The sequence below is a fragment of the Hylaeus anthracinus genome, unplaced genomic scaffold (genome assembly GCF_026225885.1).
Source record: "Hylaeus anthracinus isolate JK02 unplaced genomic scaffold, UHH_iyHylAnth1.0_haploid 11997, whole genome shotgun sequence".
Classification (NCBI taxonomy): Eukaryota; Metazoa; Arthropoda; class Insecta; order Hymenoptera; family Colletidae; genus Hylaeus; species Hylaeus anthracinus.
The window spans coordinates 9,608,825-9,630,162 of NW_026534344.1; the positions used below are offsets into that span (position 1 = coordinate 9,608,825).

At 32.8% G+C, this 21,338-nt stretch overlaps 1 protein-coding gene across 2 annotated transcripts in view; it reads right to left on the reverse strand.

Moving 5' to 3' along the window:
* The window catches only part of LOC128889458 (patched domain-containing protein 3), a 56,726-nt gene extending 40,446 nt beyond the window's left edge, over positions 1 to 16,280 (reverse strand). For both annotated transcript variants that reach the window (XM_054147106.1, XM_054147109.1), the window contains exon 1: positions 16,021 to 16,280. In XM_054147106.1, the coding sequence (XP_054003081.1) occupies positions 16,021 to 16,023 (3 nt within the window). In that variant the 5' untranslated portion in view covers positions 16,024 to 16,280. The remainder of the gene's footprint in view (positions 1 to 16,020) is intronic.
* Positions 16,281 to 21,338: the final 5,058 nt, after the last annotated feature.

Below are 21,338 nucleotides of genomic sequence, written 5' to 3' on the forward strand. Positions count from 1 at the left end.
ATTTTGTTACAAATGAAGGGGAAATCGCTACAAACAACTACAAACATTTCTGAATCAATTGAAAAAACGGATTTGAGATATCTCAGTGTTGGGTGCTGTGCATTTTTTCAATTTTTTTCATTTATTAAATGATGGAACTATAAACGAAACTGTTGTTACTACAATCAACTACAAACGAAATACTATCATTTTCCGTAAAAGAAGTTGATTGTTTGAGAGTCGGGTGCTAGGTTTACATAGCTTGCATTTATTCAGGCTACATTCAATATTTGCCTATAATACCGTAACAAAGCGTTTATAAACAAACTCCATATAACATTTTTGTCTTGTTTTCACTTATAGATCATGCTCCTATAATCTTGCCGGAAGAGTAAGAACCACCCTGTATAATGTATCAGTTATGAAAATCGGAGTTCTTGATTGGCGCCATTAGAACTAGTATTACTAAGGATCAAGTAATTGGATTAAATTGTTTAGAGATTGATAGAGAATCAGGTGTTTGCGGCGAAATAGCAAAGGAAACTGCCGCTTTCGGTGAACGAAAGTGTCTCGAAAGAAACAACGATTATTCATCGTTACGCAAACCTAATGTCCCGTGAAACGCGAATCCGTGACAATTTCCTTATCGGCTTCTTGCAAAATTCATTCCCAGAACCTTTCTCCGCGAGGATCTAACAAAAAACAGGCTCGACTCGATAAATAAAACGAGGAAAATCGATAAAAAGGCCCGTCGATTGCCAAGATTTAACGTAAGCCTTGCTTTTGGGTATCGTTTCACCCTCTAACATTTCAATATCTTAAGAAATTACTATTTCGTTGTTTCAATATCTCAGAAATTATTATTTCATCGCGCAATAAGAAGAAAACATTGTTGGCGTATAAATTGAACTATTTTTCTTCAAACGTACTCATTTTAACAATTTCTTTTTCATCATTTATCGAATGCTGAACGACAAAATTCATACATTCGCAGAAATTAATTAAATTTTACACATATTATCTTTAATGACTGGAATGATCGCCATTAATTCACTCGTTTGGTCAGCTATTGAGTTGATTCATAAATAACTTCCGTGGTCAGCTAATAACTCGTTTGGTCAGCTATTGAGGTGATTCATAAATAAAGTTTCTATTTAGCGAATTAAAAATTGCTTTGTGCAGAGGATTCCCCGAAAGCATGATTATGTGTTACTTTAGCTATTTACGAATCAATCCAATATTTCGTGACATTAATTCCTCATCGATCTATTGTCTGTACAATTTCTAATAAGTACTAAATTTTGTGTGACTACTTTAAGCAGATGATTTTAAACGTAAGATCAAGTATACCGAGTGTTCCGTTTAAAGTAGAATGATTAAATATCTCATGAGAAGATAAAGCTATAAAAAAATGTTTCTATAAAAATTACTGGTGTCAGAGGAAGGAAAGGAGAGAAAGAAGATACTCTGTTTTCGTTCAATTTACTGGTGAGCTGCGTTAAATCTACTGGCTTCAAATTTCAATCAAGTGCTTAATATGTATAACAATAAATGACGTTGTATTATTAGGTCGATGAATTTGTCTAAACAAATACTATCTTATTATTATATGGATAAAAATATACAAGATTCCATTCAAAAAATTATTTTGTTTTTGAAATCTCTCTCACCATGTCACTTACAACCAAATTATTCACTTCATATAATTTTTGATAGCTTCGTTTCCTCGTGAGATATCAAACCATTCCGCTTTAATTGAAACCCTGTACAAATAAAGTTCTAGATAAATAGCAATACTTTTTAGTTTTTAATTGAATTCCTAAAAATCACCTTTAAATTGGATTAATTGAAGAACTCTCATAAAAGTGTTCTCTACTGGCATTTTTCACCTTCAGATATAATTTTTGTATATAGAAATCTAAAAATATATAAATGTTAAATCAGTGTTGAAACTATTTTTTCTATATAGCTATGTCAAGTACCACATGCATTAAGTCATTGCTTAACCACACTAACTTGTACGAACAAAACTAACGACCCGGTAGAGATTTGAATCGTGACACGTTTTTATGTATCCGATCCTAATCGTGTACAGGTAGCTTAGTTTCAGCTTTGTTTGACGTCACGATAAATCGAGTAACGTGACTGGTATAGTGATCTCGTGGGACAATGGTTCTACGTTGACTGGTTCGAACAATTAACAGACGAGTGGGCCTATAATGATCGATCACCCCCGTTAATTTCACGCTAAAGAGTAACAGGTGACAAGCAAACTATAGTAATCGAGAAAAATTTGGACAAATTTGTATTTAATATATTTTTAAATTTTAGATTTAAAATGCATCATAAAGTTAATGGTCAAAGAAATTAAACCCAACATCTGATAAAGTCTAAATAGAAAATTTTGAAACAGTATACAGTGTACATGTTTAAAATTTCAATAGTCATAGTTTGAATTTTCTGGAAAATATCACTGAAAGTAAGTAAGATATTGTACAAATATACATTTTTCATCAAAGTTATTTGAAGATGTAAATTACCGGCTTTAATATTAATATTACAAATGTTAACTATTATAAGCAGCAAATATTTAGTACAATAGTAAAGTATCACTAAAAAAGAAAGAGTAAAAGAGCGAAAGGGTGAAAGAAGAGTAAAAGTATGAAAGTATTCTTTACTTTTCCCTATATTCTTTTCTCAAAATAATTGCCTATCGATGTATCTAGCATGTCATTTTCAATTCTAAGACAAAACAAAAACTTTCGACCTGCGTGCAAAGTCATTTCCAACTCAGAGAGAAAAGTTTTTCGTCATAGAAGTCATATCAACGCAAGATGTTAATTATGCATAAGCATTCACGTTGCAGGTTATTTATTAGTAACGGTTTGAAATAATAGTACAATCGAAATTATTGTCAATCCGCGTAGTCATTCGCGATCGTGCTTCATGTCACGTTTCATTGCTCGCGATTGAGTGTGGAGGGAATGCAAATGCGTGATTGCGAATGAACGATCGCGTACGCAGCGTGAACTGCGCTTGTTGATATTTAAACCGAGCGATGGATAATTCGGAATGCTTCTATCGCCTCGCGCGATTAACGAGCGCCTATGAACTTTCCTGACTTTGAAATCATTTGAATCGACTACAATGTCTTTAGTGCAACGATGCGCATATATCTTGTTCGATAACCTTACTATTTTCCTTGTTAGATTAGCTCAGGGAAAAGGGGAATTAGAATTGATAGAAATAAAGATCGATTGACGTGCACTTTTACCGGTAAGTGTTGGAATAATATTATTTAGTTGATGCAAAAATATATTGTAATATTTAATATATTGCAATATTTTGTAATTACAAATTTCGTATATTACAAAAATAAATTACACTGTGTATTAAACAAAAGGCTGAGCTCTGTCTCCAAAAGTCAATGGATCTTTATCTATGTTCAGACCTGCGTGTATCTTTCACAAAAAAGGATCGTAGCCTTGTTTCTGTTATTTATATCTAGTTAATTTTCACCAGTTCTTCTTGTTTACATTTTTCATTCAAAATTAAATAAAGATCCTTCTTCCTAGTTTTCACAATTAAATAAAATAAAAATTAATAGTATTTAGTGAGTGTTTATTCGATCCCATCTTCCATTATTGAGGAGCTATACAAGTCTAGAGACATAAAAATGAGATGATCTTTAAAATTTTTCGTACAAATAACCATACTACGGATTGTTTTCAAACTTTGTGTGTTTATTAATTAAGGCGAAAACTGTAATCTGAATTTTTTTCAAATAAAAATCATGTTCTGTTAGTGAGTTATAGTGTGATCATGAGGGATTATGAGGGAAAAAATGCTGTCCATGACTGCCATGATATAAACAATTTGTGATTCTTCAAACGAACAAAACTGAAATTATTCTCAATCCACATGGATGTGGTTATAGCCATAAAAAAATTAAAAAATAACAAAATGGCAGCCTTTTAAATTAAAATTTTGATTTCTACGTCAAAAAGTTACTGTTTCCTTAGCTGTCGATAATCAAATTTTACATGTATCGAAAGTGTCCTAGTCCCGACGAGAGTTACACATCTATTGAACATATTTACCAAGTTGCAAGTCAATTTGTTCATTAGTTATCGTAGCAGTCAATTGGAAAAATGCCTTTCGAGAGAAACGAGTTTAAAGTTTTATATACTACTTGATATTAGAAACTAAACAATTCATCATGCTTAGGGTCAATTATTTCAGTACTATATAATACACCTTTCTCTTTCTCATAAGACTCTTGCAAAGCAACAATTTCATTTCGTTATTATTTTTTGGTTGTTAGCTTTTTCCTTCTTTACTCTTTTCTGTGGATCATGACACAATCACAGAATACTCTTAGAGAAACGAAACTCAGGTGTCTTAAAAAAGCCGTCTTAAAATAAATAAGAGAACAGAGTAACTAGAACAAGATATTCCGTCTCATTGTATATAATAAATAATTTTCAATCAAAGAAAATAGACTAGAAAAGAAGTTGCTATAATGCACAAGGACACTCTACAAGATTGATGACGTTCATACGTCCGAAAGTCAGAGGCTATTCTATGGAACATACATACATAAAGTTTTTTTTTTTAATTTTCAACAATATTTTAAGCTTCGTACATACCTATTGAAACTAGCCAGAGTGATTAATCATCAATACATCTATAATCTTAAAATCCAAGTACTTCATTCTTCTTCACCCAATAGTATTCTAAAGACTCGGCTGTTAATCACAATTACAAATCGATGAAGAGCAAGTAAAAAAATAAAGTAAAAAAAGTTCCTATAATTAACAAACGCGTTCTACAAGAGTGATCACGGTGCGTACGTCCTAAAGCCATTGGCTATTCTATGCAACGTCCTTACATAAGTCTTTCTTTTTATAATGTTTCAAGCTTTGTGCATATACCTATTGAAACTAGTGAAAGTAACGAATTCTTAAGTTCATCCGATAGTGTTCTAAAGATTCGATTGTCCGGTTATATGGCAAATAAACATGCATAAACGATCCGCAGAACACGATCAGGTCGGGCAGATATACACACAATACGGTAAGAAAAAAGAAATTCCTATTTTGTTCGGCCTCGAGCGCACGACAGATAACCGCTACATTTACGCTGTTCGTAAGCTGCAGTATTATGCAGTCGCGTGCCCTTTTTTTCCTGTATATCCTCTAGTAACGCGTTGCAAAATCTCGCAGATCAGGTGTGGAAAAATCGGGACAAGGCTGTTTCTGAAAATAACGTGCATAAATTGAATGCGTCCATTACGCGGCCGTTGCATTTGTCTAACGAGCGTTTAGACGGAATTTACTGCCTATCGATTGTACGGTTTTGTTCCTTTCTCCTTTGGCTTATCACCGCGCTGCAACTTCTTTACGACGTCACTTCTACTAAACGAAAATGAGAGAAACCAGGTAGAAACGTGAATATAGTCGATACGTTATGCTGAATGTAATTGTTTCGAGAATTGTCCGCTACTTCTAATGATTTTATTAACTCTTTCTAATCTCATTTGTCACGAACGTGGTAATTTAGACCGAATAATTTTTTAGTGGTACTCATTTGATCAATTATTTCTTAAGAGACGTATATATTTTGTTGTAATTTGAATTTGGATGTTTCGGCAATTATCTACTATTTTTAATAATTAAATTAAATGTTTCAGGTCTTGTTTATTGAAAACATGGTGATCTAGCCGGAATTATTTTTAAGTGGCACGCATTTGATCAATTATTTCCTAAAAGACGTATAGATTTACTAGTATTCGATATTTCAGATAGCTATCTTATATATTAGGTGTAGAAATCAATTCTATGCCTTTATATTTATACATTTACATGTAACTTTAGCTTACGTAGAAATATTTACTCGTCATTTTGTTACGTTAAAATATCAACCTTCTAAATTCTCAACCTAATCTCTATTACAATGAATCTGTATATTGCCTAAATCTTAACTTGATAAACAATACATCGCATGTATGTTCATAAATTTTGGTAACTATACAATTTTAGTTATTATTCTTCTAACAGATAGCAAGTATACATAGTAATTATAATAATTATAGAAGAATAGCAATAAGCAATATTTTATGGTTATTTATATAGATGCATTATATGTATGATATATTTCTTATTTACTTTTCTATTTCTCTGTTATTGCCTATATGCACATTGTACTTGGATTTCTGATGTATTTAAGAGGCTTGACCTTGTTAATAATAATAGCAATAATCTATGCCGTTGTAACAAATTTTCGAAACACGATTACGATGATTCATGGCACATTTTTGTCTCCATCTCGCATCTAGAACATCCAGGGTCATTATATCGGTCAGATTACATTACGCAATTCATCGCGGAAGCTCATTGCACAATTTCGTTTTGCGCGTTCAATTTGCCAGATATATGTAATTCCGCGAATAAACGACGGTAAAAATTAACTCGGACAAGAGATATTACTCTGCAACATTTCTGTGTTTATCATCGCACGTACGCCAATATAAAATATACTGTTTAGGGTTATTAAATTATTACTCGTTGAAGTGGACACCTCGATAATTACACGGCCTTTCAGTCTCAATATCGAGATTCTATTGTTTAGAAGAACCTTGTTCATTGGACGAGATTAATAAGTGGAGCTATGATGTGATTTGTAAATTCTGAAAATGACTTAAGTAATGAAACCTACAATAGTAAAGCAACGAAAAATAATTTGTGGACCACGTGTTAGATTAAATTTACATCAACGTATACTATTCCTTAATATTTCTTCGTTTCTTGGTGGGAATTCAGAGGAACAAAATATAACTTGAAAGAGAATATTTGACTACCTATACAAAATTCAAACGAAAGTAGATTTATAATTAATGTAGGTATGTTAAAGTAACAGGTGGACATTCGAAAAAAAGCACATACTCGTTTTCGAAATAGGGACTAACTCTTTCACCAGTCCGTCACCCTGTTGTAACCTCTTAAACAAGATGTAATAATATTGCCACATCGACGACGCTGGAAAATATTAGGAAACTTTACGTCAGAGAGTATAGTAATTTAAGTGGAACGTATTCTGACTAACAGCGCGTGGATGCCTGGCCTAAAATAAACCTTACTCCTTAAGAAACCCTAAACAAGAGAAAATAGTATTTCTATATACTCCGAAAAGAATTATTACCACCGACAATTTTATTTATCATATACATCAAAGCAAGAAAACTGTTTTCATCATTTTAATCAAATTAATTTCACCGATAAAAATTAATTTTGTGTTCATCACCTTATCTATTGGCCTATTTCGTAACGATGTACAACTTGAAAAAGGAATTTCTACATTAATAAATATACAATTTATTAATCTAGGCTTGGATTAATTTCTGAATATTTTTATTTAAGTATATGAAAAACACAATTAATAAGTTCCTGTTGGTAGTTTCAGGAATTAAGAAGCCATACATAAGCTTCCGATAGATAAAGTATTATACAACATTCGGACAATCGAGACTATCCACTTTTGTGTTTTATAATTTGAAAAAATTCCATGAAACGAGAATATGTTTTCTTCTGTGTGTAATTGCATTTCCATGTATGAACGAGATTTTCCCGATGTTATAAAATAACCGCGAAAACTCGGTCATTTGTTCGAACACAATTCATTTGCGGTTTCCATCGGCAAGGTCCCGTATTTAATTGTTACACGTCGAGTAAATCCTTTGTTACTCGTTAACAAAAGCCTCGGTCAAAGTAACACGAAACGCAGAAATTCCATCGCAGATTTAATTTAATGTCGAGAACTTTAGAGATTTCGTTAAACTACAAATAACTAACTAACAATAGCGACTTCCTATCCATTAACTTGACTCGCGACCGATCTATAGATCAATTTTAATCCTTGGTGGTTCAAGATTTTCACGCGTTGATTAACTAACGAATCAAATTCTTGTTTATAAACACAAATTACACTGTTAATAGAATTAATTATGAAAAACCTTTATTCGTTTTAAATAGTAAAAGTTTTTTATGGAAAAAAGAGATTTTGTGAAACTCGCCACAGCGTTCCTAATCGATCTACGACTGAATTAAGGTAATTGCCTTCGATCTTAAAACAAAATTTGAGAGTGAATAAACAACCAATGTTATTCAGTAAGTCTGCATCGAATTCACGTTAGTTAGAAGTAGACTATGGATGTTTACGCAAATTCATGTTTTCACAGATACAGAAAAAGAATTTAAACTTAAATGAAAATATATTTTATCTTTTAAATGATGTGACGTGTATTATTACTGATACTGTTGATATTATACAGTCAGTGTAATAAGTATTCGTACAGAAACCAATTCAAAATAAAACTTTATGTATTTATTTTATTAATAAATTTTAGGGGAAGAAATAATTAACCAACATTCCTACATATTTCTACTCCGCAAAGAGAATAAACTATAACTAACTAACTAACTAACTATTCCTACATATTTTTAGAGTAGAATTTGCGTAAATTAAAGTTTTAAATAAACTGTTAATGTTAGCCTCTCATTTCTTTTTTTATTAATTTTATTTTAAATTGGTTGCTGTACGAATACTTATTACACTGACTGTATATAGTTTTGCATTTGTATATATTCTAGTAAATTTCCCCGCACTTCTATTCGCCATAAATGTGGCATTCTATATGGTGTGACGAAAGTCAAATTGCACCATTCAGAATTCAGTCTACACGACATTAAAAATTTGTCAAATAAAAGAGAAATATGGATACTTGGATTCTTTATTGCAGTATTATTCACGTGCACGGTAGTACTTGGACTACAACGTCTAATTTTGATTTTTGGTGCCTCCCCTAATCGAGCCCCTAGGCTGAATGTTGCTTCCGTTTGTAGTGTAGTGCGCCACTGCGTAACATGTTATGCAATAAAACAGTACTAAGCAATTGATCGTTAGAAAGTGTCCTAGATACCGTTTGTTTACTAACATCCATACAAGATGTTAAATGTCATACCTGTTAGGTATACCGGAATTGGGTTTACCTTGAGCCTATTAATCTGTAACATTAAATTTAAAATAGCTCCTTTGAAGAATAACTTAATATCTTTTCACAGGGAATAGCCACTTGCATGGACTAATACATTAATAATTTAACACTAACCCTGTCAACATTTCATTTGCACCACTTTCTACCGCGATCGATCCTTCAATTAAATGCAAAAATATTTCACGTGGTACTAAATTAAATAACACAGAGATCAATCATCGTTTATCCAATATTCAAGTATTCGAAATATCAACAACAAATAGGTGAATAGTAGAATTTTATTTAAAGAATCGTAACTTTAAATTCGTTTATTTATAAAATGTAGCAAACAATATAGAATAATTTATTTCTTCTAACATAGTATCTTACTTAGGCTGATCCCAGTAAAAATAAAAGCAAGAGTTAATATGAAAAATAGAATGATAGAATGGATTCAACTATCTCAATCCATTTACTACACATGATTAATATATGGTTGTAAATCGGAATGCACGCTCCATGCTTTGATTTTTAGAGACGTTATCCTAAAAATACTACGGTAAAAGAAAAACGAATTACTTTCCACTTTTTATAACTTCTTTTCTTTCTGTATTATTTATTCTGTTTAAAGAGTATGTTTACGAGCGCTTGCTCCATCTCAGAAATGCACACTCATAAAATTAGCTGATAGTATATATTTCGAAGAAAACCAGTATAACCGATCGATTGTATCAGAAAACGGCGTGTAACATTGAGTAGAACAGGTGTTACGCGCGTCGATATACATTGCGCAACTATCAATGGGCATCGTATTTAAATGAGAGAAATTGAGAGAAAGAAAGTCGTTATTCCTCTCCGCGCGAGTACGTCATCTCCTTTTCCTTCACCGTAGCACCAGCATCGCGGACCAGTCCTCCGTAACCGATAAATTAAACTCGAATATCTCTTCCGGTTTGAAAGCACGATACCTCGCACGCTGTCTTTTGAACGCTCGCGGGGAAAAGTCACTGAGACTGGTTTCGTGTATCTCTATTTGTATCGTCCACGTTTTATAGTGTGCTATTTTAAGAGACATGGTTAACTTTATTAATATATAATAATTCATTCTATGTCCCTATTTATATTGACACGTTGTATAGTGTGATATTTTAAGAAACATGCTCTACTTTATTAATATATAATAATGGAATTGAATTTCTCTATTTACATTGTTTACGTTTCATAATGTGATATTTGACGAAACACGTTTCACTTTATTAATATATATGTATGTATTACTCTTTAAACCTATTGTGAATATAGGTTCAGTTTAAAAAAATACATAATTACAGTGAATAGTAGTATATTTTTATTTAGGTTCCTTTAAAAAAAATTGTATGCCATTTAGTTCATGATTTAAGTAATTTAGATGCTTTTTGAAATCATTAATATAATAGGGACGCCTTTTTTAGCTTGAAAAGAGTATCAACTTTAGAGAATCGTTTTTGACAATCCTACAGGTGGCTCAGGACATTTTATTAGCAAAATACGTCTGGCACCATAGTCTCAACTATTGCATTGGTCGATTTATATGCTAAATTAAATAATAAATGACCCATTAGAACTCTGTATAACGACATATTTGCAACATTTATTCAATTGAACAACAACTAAGACAAGCTATCATTTGCTTAACGCGAAATGTGATTTAATGAATCATTCAGATAATTATTTTTATTGGACATAAAATCGTTTATCTTTTGTTCCTCATTAAAAATTGTCATTTAGATAAGAATTTTGCCCAATCTCTGCATTGCAAGTAAACGATCCCTAGTCTCGTTGAAAATAACTGATCCTCGAAGAAATCAACACAATATATGCGTTGGTAAATAAGTTAAACAATTTGATTGTTGTTGAGAGTAAGTATTTTACATAATAACACGTTCACCACGAACTGACGACGATAAGAACGAAATTATTCACACTTCATTGCGCGCTGCTAAGCACTCCAACACAATAAACTTTCTTTCGAATGCATAAACGAGGGAAATGCAGCAGTCAGCTGTGACTTCGAGTTAGCCTCTAATATATGAACATCTCGCGTTTTCAGCGCGTAACGAAAATCGAGTTAAATTTAAAAGAATCCTAGACAATTTAGAGTGACAGTGAAATCTCCATTATTTTTATCGATAGTTAATATTAAATATTAATTCGTTCATTTAAGATTACTCTTTGCAAAGCTATCTTACGTCTACTCCAAATATTACAATTTAAGGTGGTACATTTTTATTTTGTTTATGTTTCCAAATCTCATATGGCATCACTAAATCATACGAAGCAAAATGTTTACTTTAGATTTCTTTTTCACGAAAGTACTCTTCATAATTTTGCCTCAAATCTTACACTTTAAAGGCGTGCTCTTTTATTATTGATCAGAAAAAAGATTTTTCTTCAAATTTCATAAAGCACCTGAACATTGCCAAGGAAAATGATTGCTTCAGATTTTTTCTTCGCAACAGCATCAGTTACCTTGAATTGTACTTTTATTCTATTCGAAATATAGTATTTATTTGAGAGATTTTAAGATTATTGTACTTCATTGATTCATCTTTTTGACACTGTACCCTGTTACCTACAAGATTCAAATATTTCCTAATGTCGCTGAAAGTTAACAAGAATATGTATGTTGTACTTGTTCTATCCGGTACATACTTCTTTGCGAAAATAGTAAAATACACGTTTCAACGCGTTTTAACCTGATCTCATTTTAAATCTTAAAAAACCTACAAGATTACATGAAAATTGAAAAGGAAGATGGCATCTCGCGAATGCTCTTTGTTTGTGTCAATAAATTAAATTTATGATTCGATATTATTACGTTAATTGAACTCAATGAAGTACAATAATTTAAAAATTTCTGAAATAAAAACTATATTTCGAATAGAATAAAAGTACAATTCAAGGTAACTGATGCTGTTGCGAAGAAAAAATCTGAAGCAATCATTTTCCTTGGCAATGTTCGGGTGCTGTTCTATGAAATTTGAAGAAAAATCTTTTTTCTGATCAATAATAAAAGAGCACGCCTTTAAAGTGTAAGATTTGAGGCAAAGTAATGAAGAGTACTTTCGTGAAAAAGAAATCTAAAGTAAACATTTTGCTTCGTATGATTTAGTGATGCCATATGAGATTTGGAAACAAACAAAATAAAAATGTACCACCTTAAATTGTAATATTTGAGGGAATAGACGTAAGATAGCTTTGCAAAGAATAAATCTAAAGTAAACAATATGATTGGCAATGTTCAGTCGTGCTCCATGAGATTTGAAAATAAAAACTTTCTTTCGTCTAAAATAAAAGGTTACACCCTCGCAACCTGAATTATAATCGACGTAGTTCACTTGCCAGTCTTGACAACTATTGCTGCGCTATTTTCGCATTAAAAAACGTTAAACCCAGAGTCGCAGCGTCCCCTCGACGTTAATTCGCCGGTAACGAGTAACTCGTAATTCCCCTCTGCACCGAGGTCAACAGTTTGTTATGGGGACGATCATGCTCAAAGGGGTATAAACACCAGCGGTTGATTGACCGGTCGCTGTGATGCACATTGGCACGGCTTACCTTTACGACGCAAGAACAATCGACTGTATTAAAAGTAATGGCGACGATAATACCTTCGGACATCGGGTTGCATAGCAAACCCTGGTTTGCATTTTCCATTCAACGATCGATGACAATTGAGAAATTTCATTCTACCATCTCGGAAACTTGTCTTCTTTCCTTCGCTAGGTTAACCCTTTACACTTGAGAGGTGACTCTCAGAGGCTCCTTTATGACGTATACAAGGAATAAGAAAGAATATTTCGAAATTCAACCCCTAAGAGGATAAAAAGGCGTTGCAACATTTATATGAAGAATATTTTATTTCTGGTCGGATTTGCTTGAAACTTAGTCTTAATGCTCTTTGATATAATTAATCAAACACCTATTTTGACATTCTAAACAATCAACCCCTGAAGGGATGAACAGGGATTGCAATTCCTTTCAATTTCCTTTATAATTGATTTCCTGTTCCTTTATTATAAAGACAATTTAGTTAGGAAATTTATTAGTCCAAAATATTGGGTACATTCTAAGTATAGAATAAGAATAGTATTCCACGCGGGTGAAATCGCAGGACACAGCTAGTCTGTATGTACATAAAATCGAAATAGATAGAAGTAGTGTTAACCCTTTGCACTGGAGAGGTCACTCTAAGTCACCATTAGGTTTTACGCAGCAAATCTACAATACGTAATATTTCTTTAAGCTTAATTTCTTTGGAGCTCGAAGTGTCAATAAAATGATTATCGGCGAGGTAAAAGTGACATTCTCAAATCTAGATAGCTTAGAATTCATAGCAATAGAATGCTAAGAAACATATCGAGTTGGTGATAGAAACCAGAAAAAAAGACCTCGAGTGCAAAGGGTTAAATCCCTGATAATGTTATATTATCTTGCTACTCAATTCGAACGAGTCTTTTTCATAGATTTGTAATTGAAGCAATGACCATGATTTGTTAGTTACACTTGTTTTAAATTTCAAGTTTTTAGTGAACCTCGTGTGGTTTTGTGTCCTTTTGGTATATGTTTTACTTCTAAAGAGTACTACGATCGTAGGTAATAATAATTTTGATATAAAAGCAAACGTGCACATACGTGTCAATATCCCTCAACAAGTTCAAAATCCTTAACATGAGAATTTAAATAATTTATGACACGTTTTGGACGCAGGAAAAACAAAAGAAAATATGTATACACTTGCAGAGAGGTGGAAATGTGTGAAGGAAAATTATCGAAGTAAAGTGGTCACTAATTCCAACCACTGTACTTGGATGGGCAATTGATTCGGTGGTCACACAAGTTAGCCACTGTACTGCACGGTTAACGCGACTGGACACTCAAGTTACGCACGCGTTCCCCGTAACCTGGCGAAACTAACCTGATAAGCGATCTACGGGAAATCGAAAGTTAATAAACCGACCATGCTGCGTAAACAGACTGTAGAGCGGCAACAGTTACGCTGAATGCTCGTATTAACATCGAATTAAAGTGATTACGTTAGCGACTTGCCTGAAACCCCCTCAGATTTTAAATAAACTATTTTAAAAATGAAGGATTGCATTTCGAGCAACGTGAACTCTCGGCAAACTAACAATAAGTTCAGAAACTCTCAAGCAATGGTGCACATCTAACGAAGTATTACGAGAGAGAACTAAGCACTTTTGAAATTGTATTATTTCCGATATTATGTCAAATGACATAATATTTTGTTTAATAATTATTTGAGATAATTGTTTGAAATAATCGTGAACTTGTTTTTCAAAATTATATCGAATGGAGTCATGAGTATACAACAATTTCGAATTTGAAAGCAATGAAGACGAAATAGTAAACAACTTCACGATTTTTAGATTGTTATCCAAACTCAATTTTTGCGAGATAACGTCTTTGTTAAATAATTATTCGTTTATAAGAGACTTTTCTCTAAAGAGAGTTTTTCTACTCTCCCATCGTCAGCAGCGATAGAATGATTATTTGCTGTTATAATATTAAATGGACTTAGTGTTAGACAACAATCTTTTAGGGATGAACTTTTTGAAGAAAAAGTTTTGATCGAAGCATGTTGTTATAAATATTTCTTAAAATATTAACTATACAAAATTAACCATAATAAAATCGAACGTCATTAATAGACTGCGGATCTTTATGGATTTATAGGAAATTTGAATGTGCAAGGAACTACAAAATGCAAACAATATGCAAGAATATAAAAAAGATTGAAATGTAAAGTTCATGTTACAATATTTGCAGAATAAAATAAATTCCTATTTAGGTTCAATTTTGTAACCATGTTCGCGAAGATTTTACTTTGGATAAAGATCCGCAGTATAGTCATTAACTATCGATAGAAAAAAATGTATGCAACCCAAGTCTATATAAAATATAACTGTAGATTTCTTAGCGAATAATTTGTATGAAATAGTATTGCGTAGTGAATACTGATGCTAGAATTGCTTATTATAGTTTAATAACAGGAAGAACGTACATCATAAAGTAAACAAAGCATCGTTATTTACGACGTAATATTGTTTCATACAAACTGGTCACTGGTAAATCCACTGTTGCACTTTTGATGAATAATTGCTGCAATCTATTATTCAGTGTACCCTCGTTAATGTAAGCTTTTGTTTGAAAATTAAAAATCATGACATAACATATCAATTTTGTAGGAAAATTGATATTTATATTTAAATGGCTATGATCCTGATTTATATAGTTCTGTAACTATGAAGATGATCTCTAATCGTTGGATTGATCGTAGTAGACTCCTGTATAACGCGAATTCCTGCAACGCGCTAAGGATACTTGCGACTACTATTTTAAGAAGGAAGTAGATGGATCAAACTGATCGGATTGTTAGTAGTTTTAGAGCGAAATTTGAATGATATAAAAAATATTTGTTACGTATCTTAATAACATTTTTTGTTTAATCAATAATATACATAGTCAGTTCTATAAGTATTTGTACCCACTATGTCTATTGAAGAAATTTGTCTAAATTAAATAATAGATCTCACATTACCAAATAAACATTCCATTATAAATATGAACATGCATGAATATATATTTATAATTAAAAATTTGTTTGAAAACATCAAAGCTGTCATTCAATTTAAAAAAATGTCTTCAATAAACGTAAAGGGTACGAATACCTATGGGACTGACTATGTGTATGTCACTTACTTATAAAATACTGTTCCATTCAATAAAACACAAAAAGTAAAAGATGCTACGGCAATAACTTTAGATTATACACATTATGCGAAAGAAAGTTTCGCAGACACCCCCATATCTTAAATCTCGAAATCCTATACAACGCGTAACGAGTTAATCATATCGTACAGGAGTCTACTGTATCAGAATACTCCAAACACTCGAATTCGAGTTTTCAATAGCGTGCACTTATCACAAAAGAAAAACTATCCACTGACCATGATTGTATCGCGCGAGGATTTCTCTTTCTCGAAATCGATGAGACTAACTGCTCGTATACTGGTACTGGAACGTTTACTGGCTCCTATCAATGGTTACTACTCCTTGGCAAACACTATTCCTCGATGAACACCGAACAATCTTGCGCGCGTTTCCGTCGAGTGGTTTCACCTGCACGTTTCCGGGCACCGGCGTGTCATTGTCGACGATGTAAAGTCGAGCACGAGAAAGAGAATGCCCGCTCGAACGCTCCCTCGAGAAATGCTGAATTCGAACTGGTTGCCGCGCGGTTCGGAGCTCCCGCTACCAGCCAGGAGCACGCGCCGATCGGTGCCCCTCGTCCTTTCTCGTACCATCTCGGCGATTCTCGGTTCGATTTCCACCGGGGCACCTCTTCGTCCGTCGCGATTTTTCTTTCGTTCTGCTCGATCGCCAATTTCATGTTCACCCTTGTTTCCTGACACGTTCACTTGTCATACCAGTCGATCGCTACGAATTGACAACCATCAAATGATGGTTTTCAAGCTTTATTGTAGTTTCTTAGAGACAGTAGTATAGTTTATATAGTTTGTTGTATCACTGCGATTGCTGGAAATTGACAATTTGTTTTTTTTTTAATACTAAATTTACTACTAACGATCAAATGATGGTTTTCGAACATTGTTGTAGTTTATTAGAGACAGTGGTACGGTTTATATAGTTTGTTGTATCACTGCGATTGGTGGAAATTGACAATTTGTTTTTTTTTAATACTAAATTTACTACTAACGATCAAATGATGGATTTCGAATATTGTTGTAGTTTCTTAAAGACAGTATTAATGTTTCTATAGTTTGTTGCATCACACTTTATTGTATACTTTCTTACATATAATTAGAGTAGAGCCTCCTGTATCGAAAGCCCCATTATTCTTAGTAACTGATTATTGTATTATCTGAACATTCTAATTTCCGAACATCGAACAAAAGTGTTTAAAACAAAATTCGATTAAGCACTCTATGGCCTCTAATTCGTTCAGGTTTATGCTTTTAAGATGGGTAGATTTTCACTACGTTGACAGAATTTGCCATCCAGCATACAAAAGATTGTAATCGTCAAATAGTAAAAGCTTTTTCAGGAGTAATGTAATATATAAAATGTATATATTACTAATATGTAATAGTAATATATTAATTGCTTATTTCATAAAATTCTAATCTACGGTATTAACATCATAAAATAGTTTTGTTATTTAATACTTTAACTAGTTATTCTATTAAAAGAACACATTTATACTAAACAAAGTATGAAATAAATAGACAGAATTAAAATTATAACTTAAAGAATTAGATGAGTTTCAGTTATTGTAATGAATAAAAAACAACTGTGGTCAATAGAATGAGCGGTTATACTTTTTAAAATAAATATAAATTATTACATCCTTTTTCCTCACAGTTTTTACTAAACTAATGTATTAATAAATAGTTAATAACTAGTTAAACTATCAATTAATAAAACTATTCTATAATTTAACTACCATAGTTTGGTATTTTATGAAATAACTTTCTATTTAACTAGTAACATATCCAAATATAATATTTTGCCATTAGATATTATGCGACTATTCGAGAGACGACCGAGAAAAATTACAATATGAGAGACGTTTGTGTAACTCAAGCCTAAGTTACACGTGTGGATATTTATTACTTTACAGTTCTATCCAGTTTTATGGCTCGTAAATCAATCGAATGGACAAATGGTGGAGCGTGCCGCGTAAAATTAGCCATTATGATGAAATAGCTATTAGAAAAGACGTTATTATCGAAAAATATCTTATCCACAGATGAATGATCGCGGGATTACATTAGAAAGGATCCAATCCACGAATCTCCCAGCGGACGGACGAATGTAACGCGTAGCATCCACGCTAGACGGAAGTAATGAGCGTAACTACGCTTATCTAGTTTGATACTTCCTTCCCAGCTTGCACGCATTTAGACAAGAGTGCATCCAGACTTTGTATAAAAACGATCGGTTAGTTGCGTCTTCGTAGGCTGTTGCATTAATACGTTTTGTCTTAACGGGATCAATTTCGATGCAAATTTGTCTGACATAATTCATATTGTTATTACAATATCAACCGTGTGTTCTCATTTTAAGGAATATTCTCTAATTTTTATTTGGTCAGTCTCTTAATGGAAGCTCTCAAAACTTTATTCTAATCTAATTGCCTATCCACAGTTATAATTTATTGAAAAAAAAGTTAACACTATACTTCCAATATCCGTAAAATAAACAACTTTTTAAGTTTTGAAAAATCTTTTCAAGTACACTCAAATGTCGCTGGAGATTACAGTATATTTAAAGGGTATGCTCGAATAAAGAAGTCCAAAGTTCACTAAACCAAATTCGATAGCTTATCGAGAAAAAGAAGAATACGAACCAAGGCTCGAGTTTGTAACTCGTCCTAGAGGGTAATGGGCAAAAATTAAAAATCACACTTCTGTTCGATTTCTCCAGTAATATTATATGACAAATTTTGAAAAATGTCAGTGACATTTTGGATAAGAAGACATATATAACGGAATTTTTTAAAATTTTTTAATTAATTTACACCTATAGATAAATAATACTATTAATTCCTTATTAAACATTTGAAAGATAAGAATATTTAAATAAACTGCACCAGTGACCATGTTAGAATAGAAGAGACAAAAATGAAATTTATGTTAAATTTATGTTAAATTTACTAGCATGATTTCGAAAGATTACTATTCCTTTGTGTGATTCTAGACAAAAATACAAAATTTCAGGTTTTCTCTATGTGTAAAAGTACTTTTTTTTTCTTACTCGGTAGGTAACATCTTAATTAATAATAAACACGACTGTGTGTCCCTAAAGTCTGGATTAATTTCTTCTTTCGACAAAACCATATTTAATATATGTATATTATACGTAAAATCCAAACTTTAGGGACACTCTGTGGATTTGTATGTGTGAACAGAAACGCTACTGAAAACCAAATAGCTCCAATAAATGTCGTTATCTTCGGTATCGTTAAATATAAATGCTCTCTTGATGAACAGGCTCTATTTTCAGTAAAAATAAAGTGGCGAACAGATGTTTAATTTTCAAATTACACTTAGAAAATGAATAAATAAAGATCCAAAGTTTTAGGCATTTTTCTACATAAAATAAGTTTCCACTTGTCTAGAAAAACAAATATATGTATTACGATTAAATAAATATGATGTAGAAAGTATCATTTGAAAACTAGTATTGTTTCTCACATTATACGTATCTTTGTACCCCACGTTCAAAAACCGTGACCCGTAAGCCTGACCCATTAATGCGTAAAATTGATTAGTTCAACATCGTATGATAAGCGAGGTCATGGAAACAAAAGCTTGACTCCATAATCTAGTTTTACATACGATAAGATAACATGTTATGAGAAATTCAAGTTTCTCGATTGACCTCTGCATTGCGCCATGTCAATACGACTTCCGAGTATCGTGATCCTATTATCGAATGTGACATTTCTCCGCGGGTATTTTTGTTTACATCTTTTATTTATACACCATCACACCTATAACTTTTTCGAAGAAGGACGAATGTAATCGACGGTTGCTCTATACAGATGTGTCGAATTACTACTGTAAGATATGTCTGCACTCATTCATATCATATCAAAATATAGTTGTCGTAAAATACTTGATATTCATAAGATCAGATAGTGGTCTTTACAACAGAAGAGTATATGATTTCCGCAACGTCCCTTGTGGGATTATCGTGACAGATGGGATCGGATTATGAATAAAAAATCATCTGTGAGATGTACTGCAATAGAAATGGAAGACAGTCATTCATTCATTTATTTAAAGTGCGAAAATTATTATACAGAGTTATTGCACTACTGCTTACTTATTACTAGCTTATTTCCATTCTTCTCATCATCGTCTTACATGATTCCTGCATTATTTTAATATTGTTTGCAGTATCTCTTACTTCTCCCTTACTGGTCCCCCTCTAGCTCGGGTACCTCGGGGTTGCTAAGCCCGTACTGTAGCTACACACACTGCTACAGCCCCTGAGGACTGAAAGATAGAAGTATTGTGAGTACTTCAATAGAAACCAAATTCAAGTAAATTATCTATCCAACTGTTTGGAAACCTCGTCAATGAATTCAAATATGATCGCTCCGCTTCAATAAATATGAATTTATCACCAAATAGCTGTTTACTTGCGTCCACCTCGAAAAAATCACAAATATGGCGGTGCAGTGAAATTAATGGCCGATAGTGTACACGGAATCAATTCCACAATGTCAAATTTCCTTGTACATGAATAACTTCGATAAACAGAATCTCTCGGCCATGAATGCTATTTTTGCACGATATTTTCGTTTGCATCATGGTCAAGTTTCCTTGTCCATGAATTACTTTAACAATCCGAATCTCTGGACCATGAGTGCTATCATACTTTGAACAGGATAATGGATAACTCCAACAGCCCCTTCACAAGGAGATACGGCAGAACCTCGATTACTGCAGACAGTCGCGGCTGAAAACTCCTAACAATAATATAATAGTTAAGTTTGGATATAAATAAGTATTAGGTTGAACCAGAAAGTTGGTGCCAATTTCTAAGAAACATTCAAAAACACGTTTGAATTTTAATATATATTCATTGAATTACATAGATGCCATTTTGTTCCACAACCTTTCCACCTTTTAAGGGATGTATGCATGTTATTTGTTTTCAACCACTTCGATATATTCAGACCTGTAACACCTACCAAAAATCGACATGAACTTTCCGGACAACCCAAGATTTATTTGACATTGCCATTAATTTTACTTTGCCAAAGTTAGCCCTTCCACTGGATTCAGTTTTTATTAGGCGGACACCACGTGCGAGCTCACCCAGATCTAAACGATTCTTTACGAGCAATCGCAGATACTAACAATAATCGAGGGTTCTAGAATAATCAACGTAACCAATCCAATGTGTAACAACACAGCACTACAGAAGGGTACCGTCGCTATTACCCTATTGCGATCATGTGAAGAGAGAGAAGGTAGGAGAGAGAGGGAGAAAACGAAGGGAGGGCACGTTTCATCCTGGGTTTAGTGGTGGACTCATTGATAAGACCCTACCTAGCAGACCCTGACTTAGACACAGTGATATTCAGAGGTTTCTTTTGTGTTGATATTCCTAATTAATTGTGAAGTACATTGGAATTCTAAAAAAATCCTTAAAAAATCCTTAAAAAATGGTTTTATTATTATTCTCTTTCTTATTGTACATATAACTTGGAATTCTGTTTTTACAATCT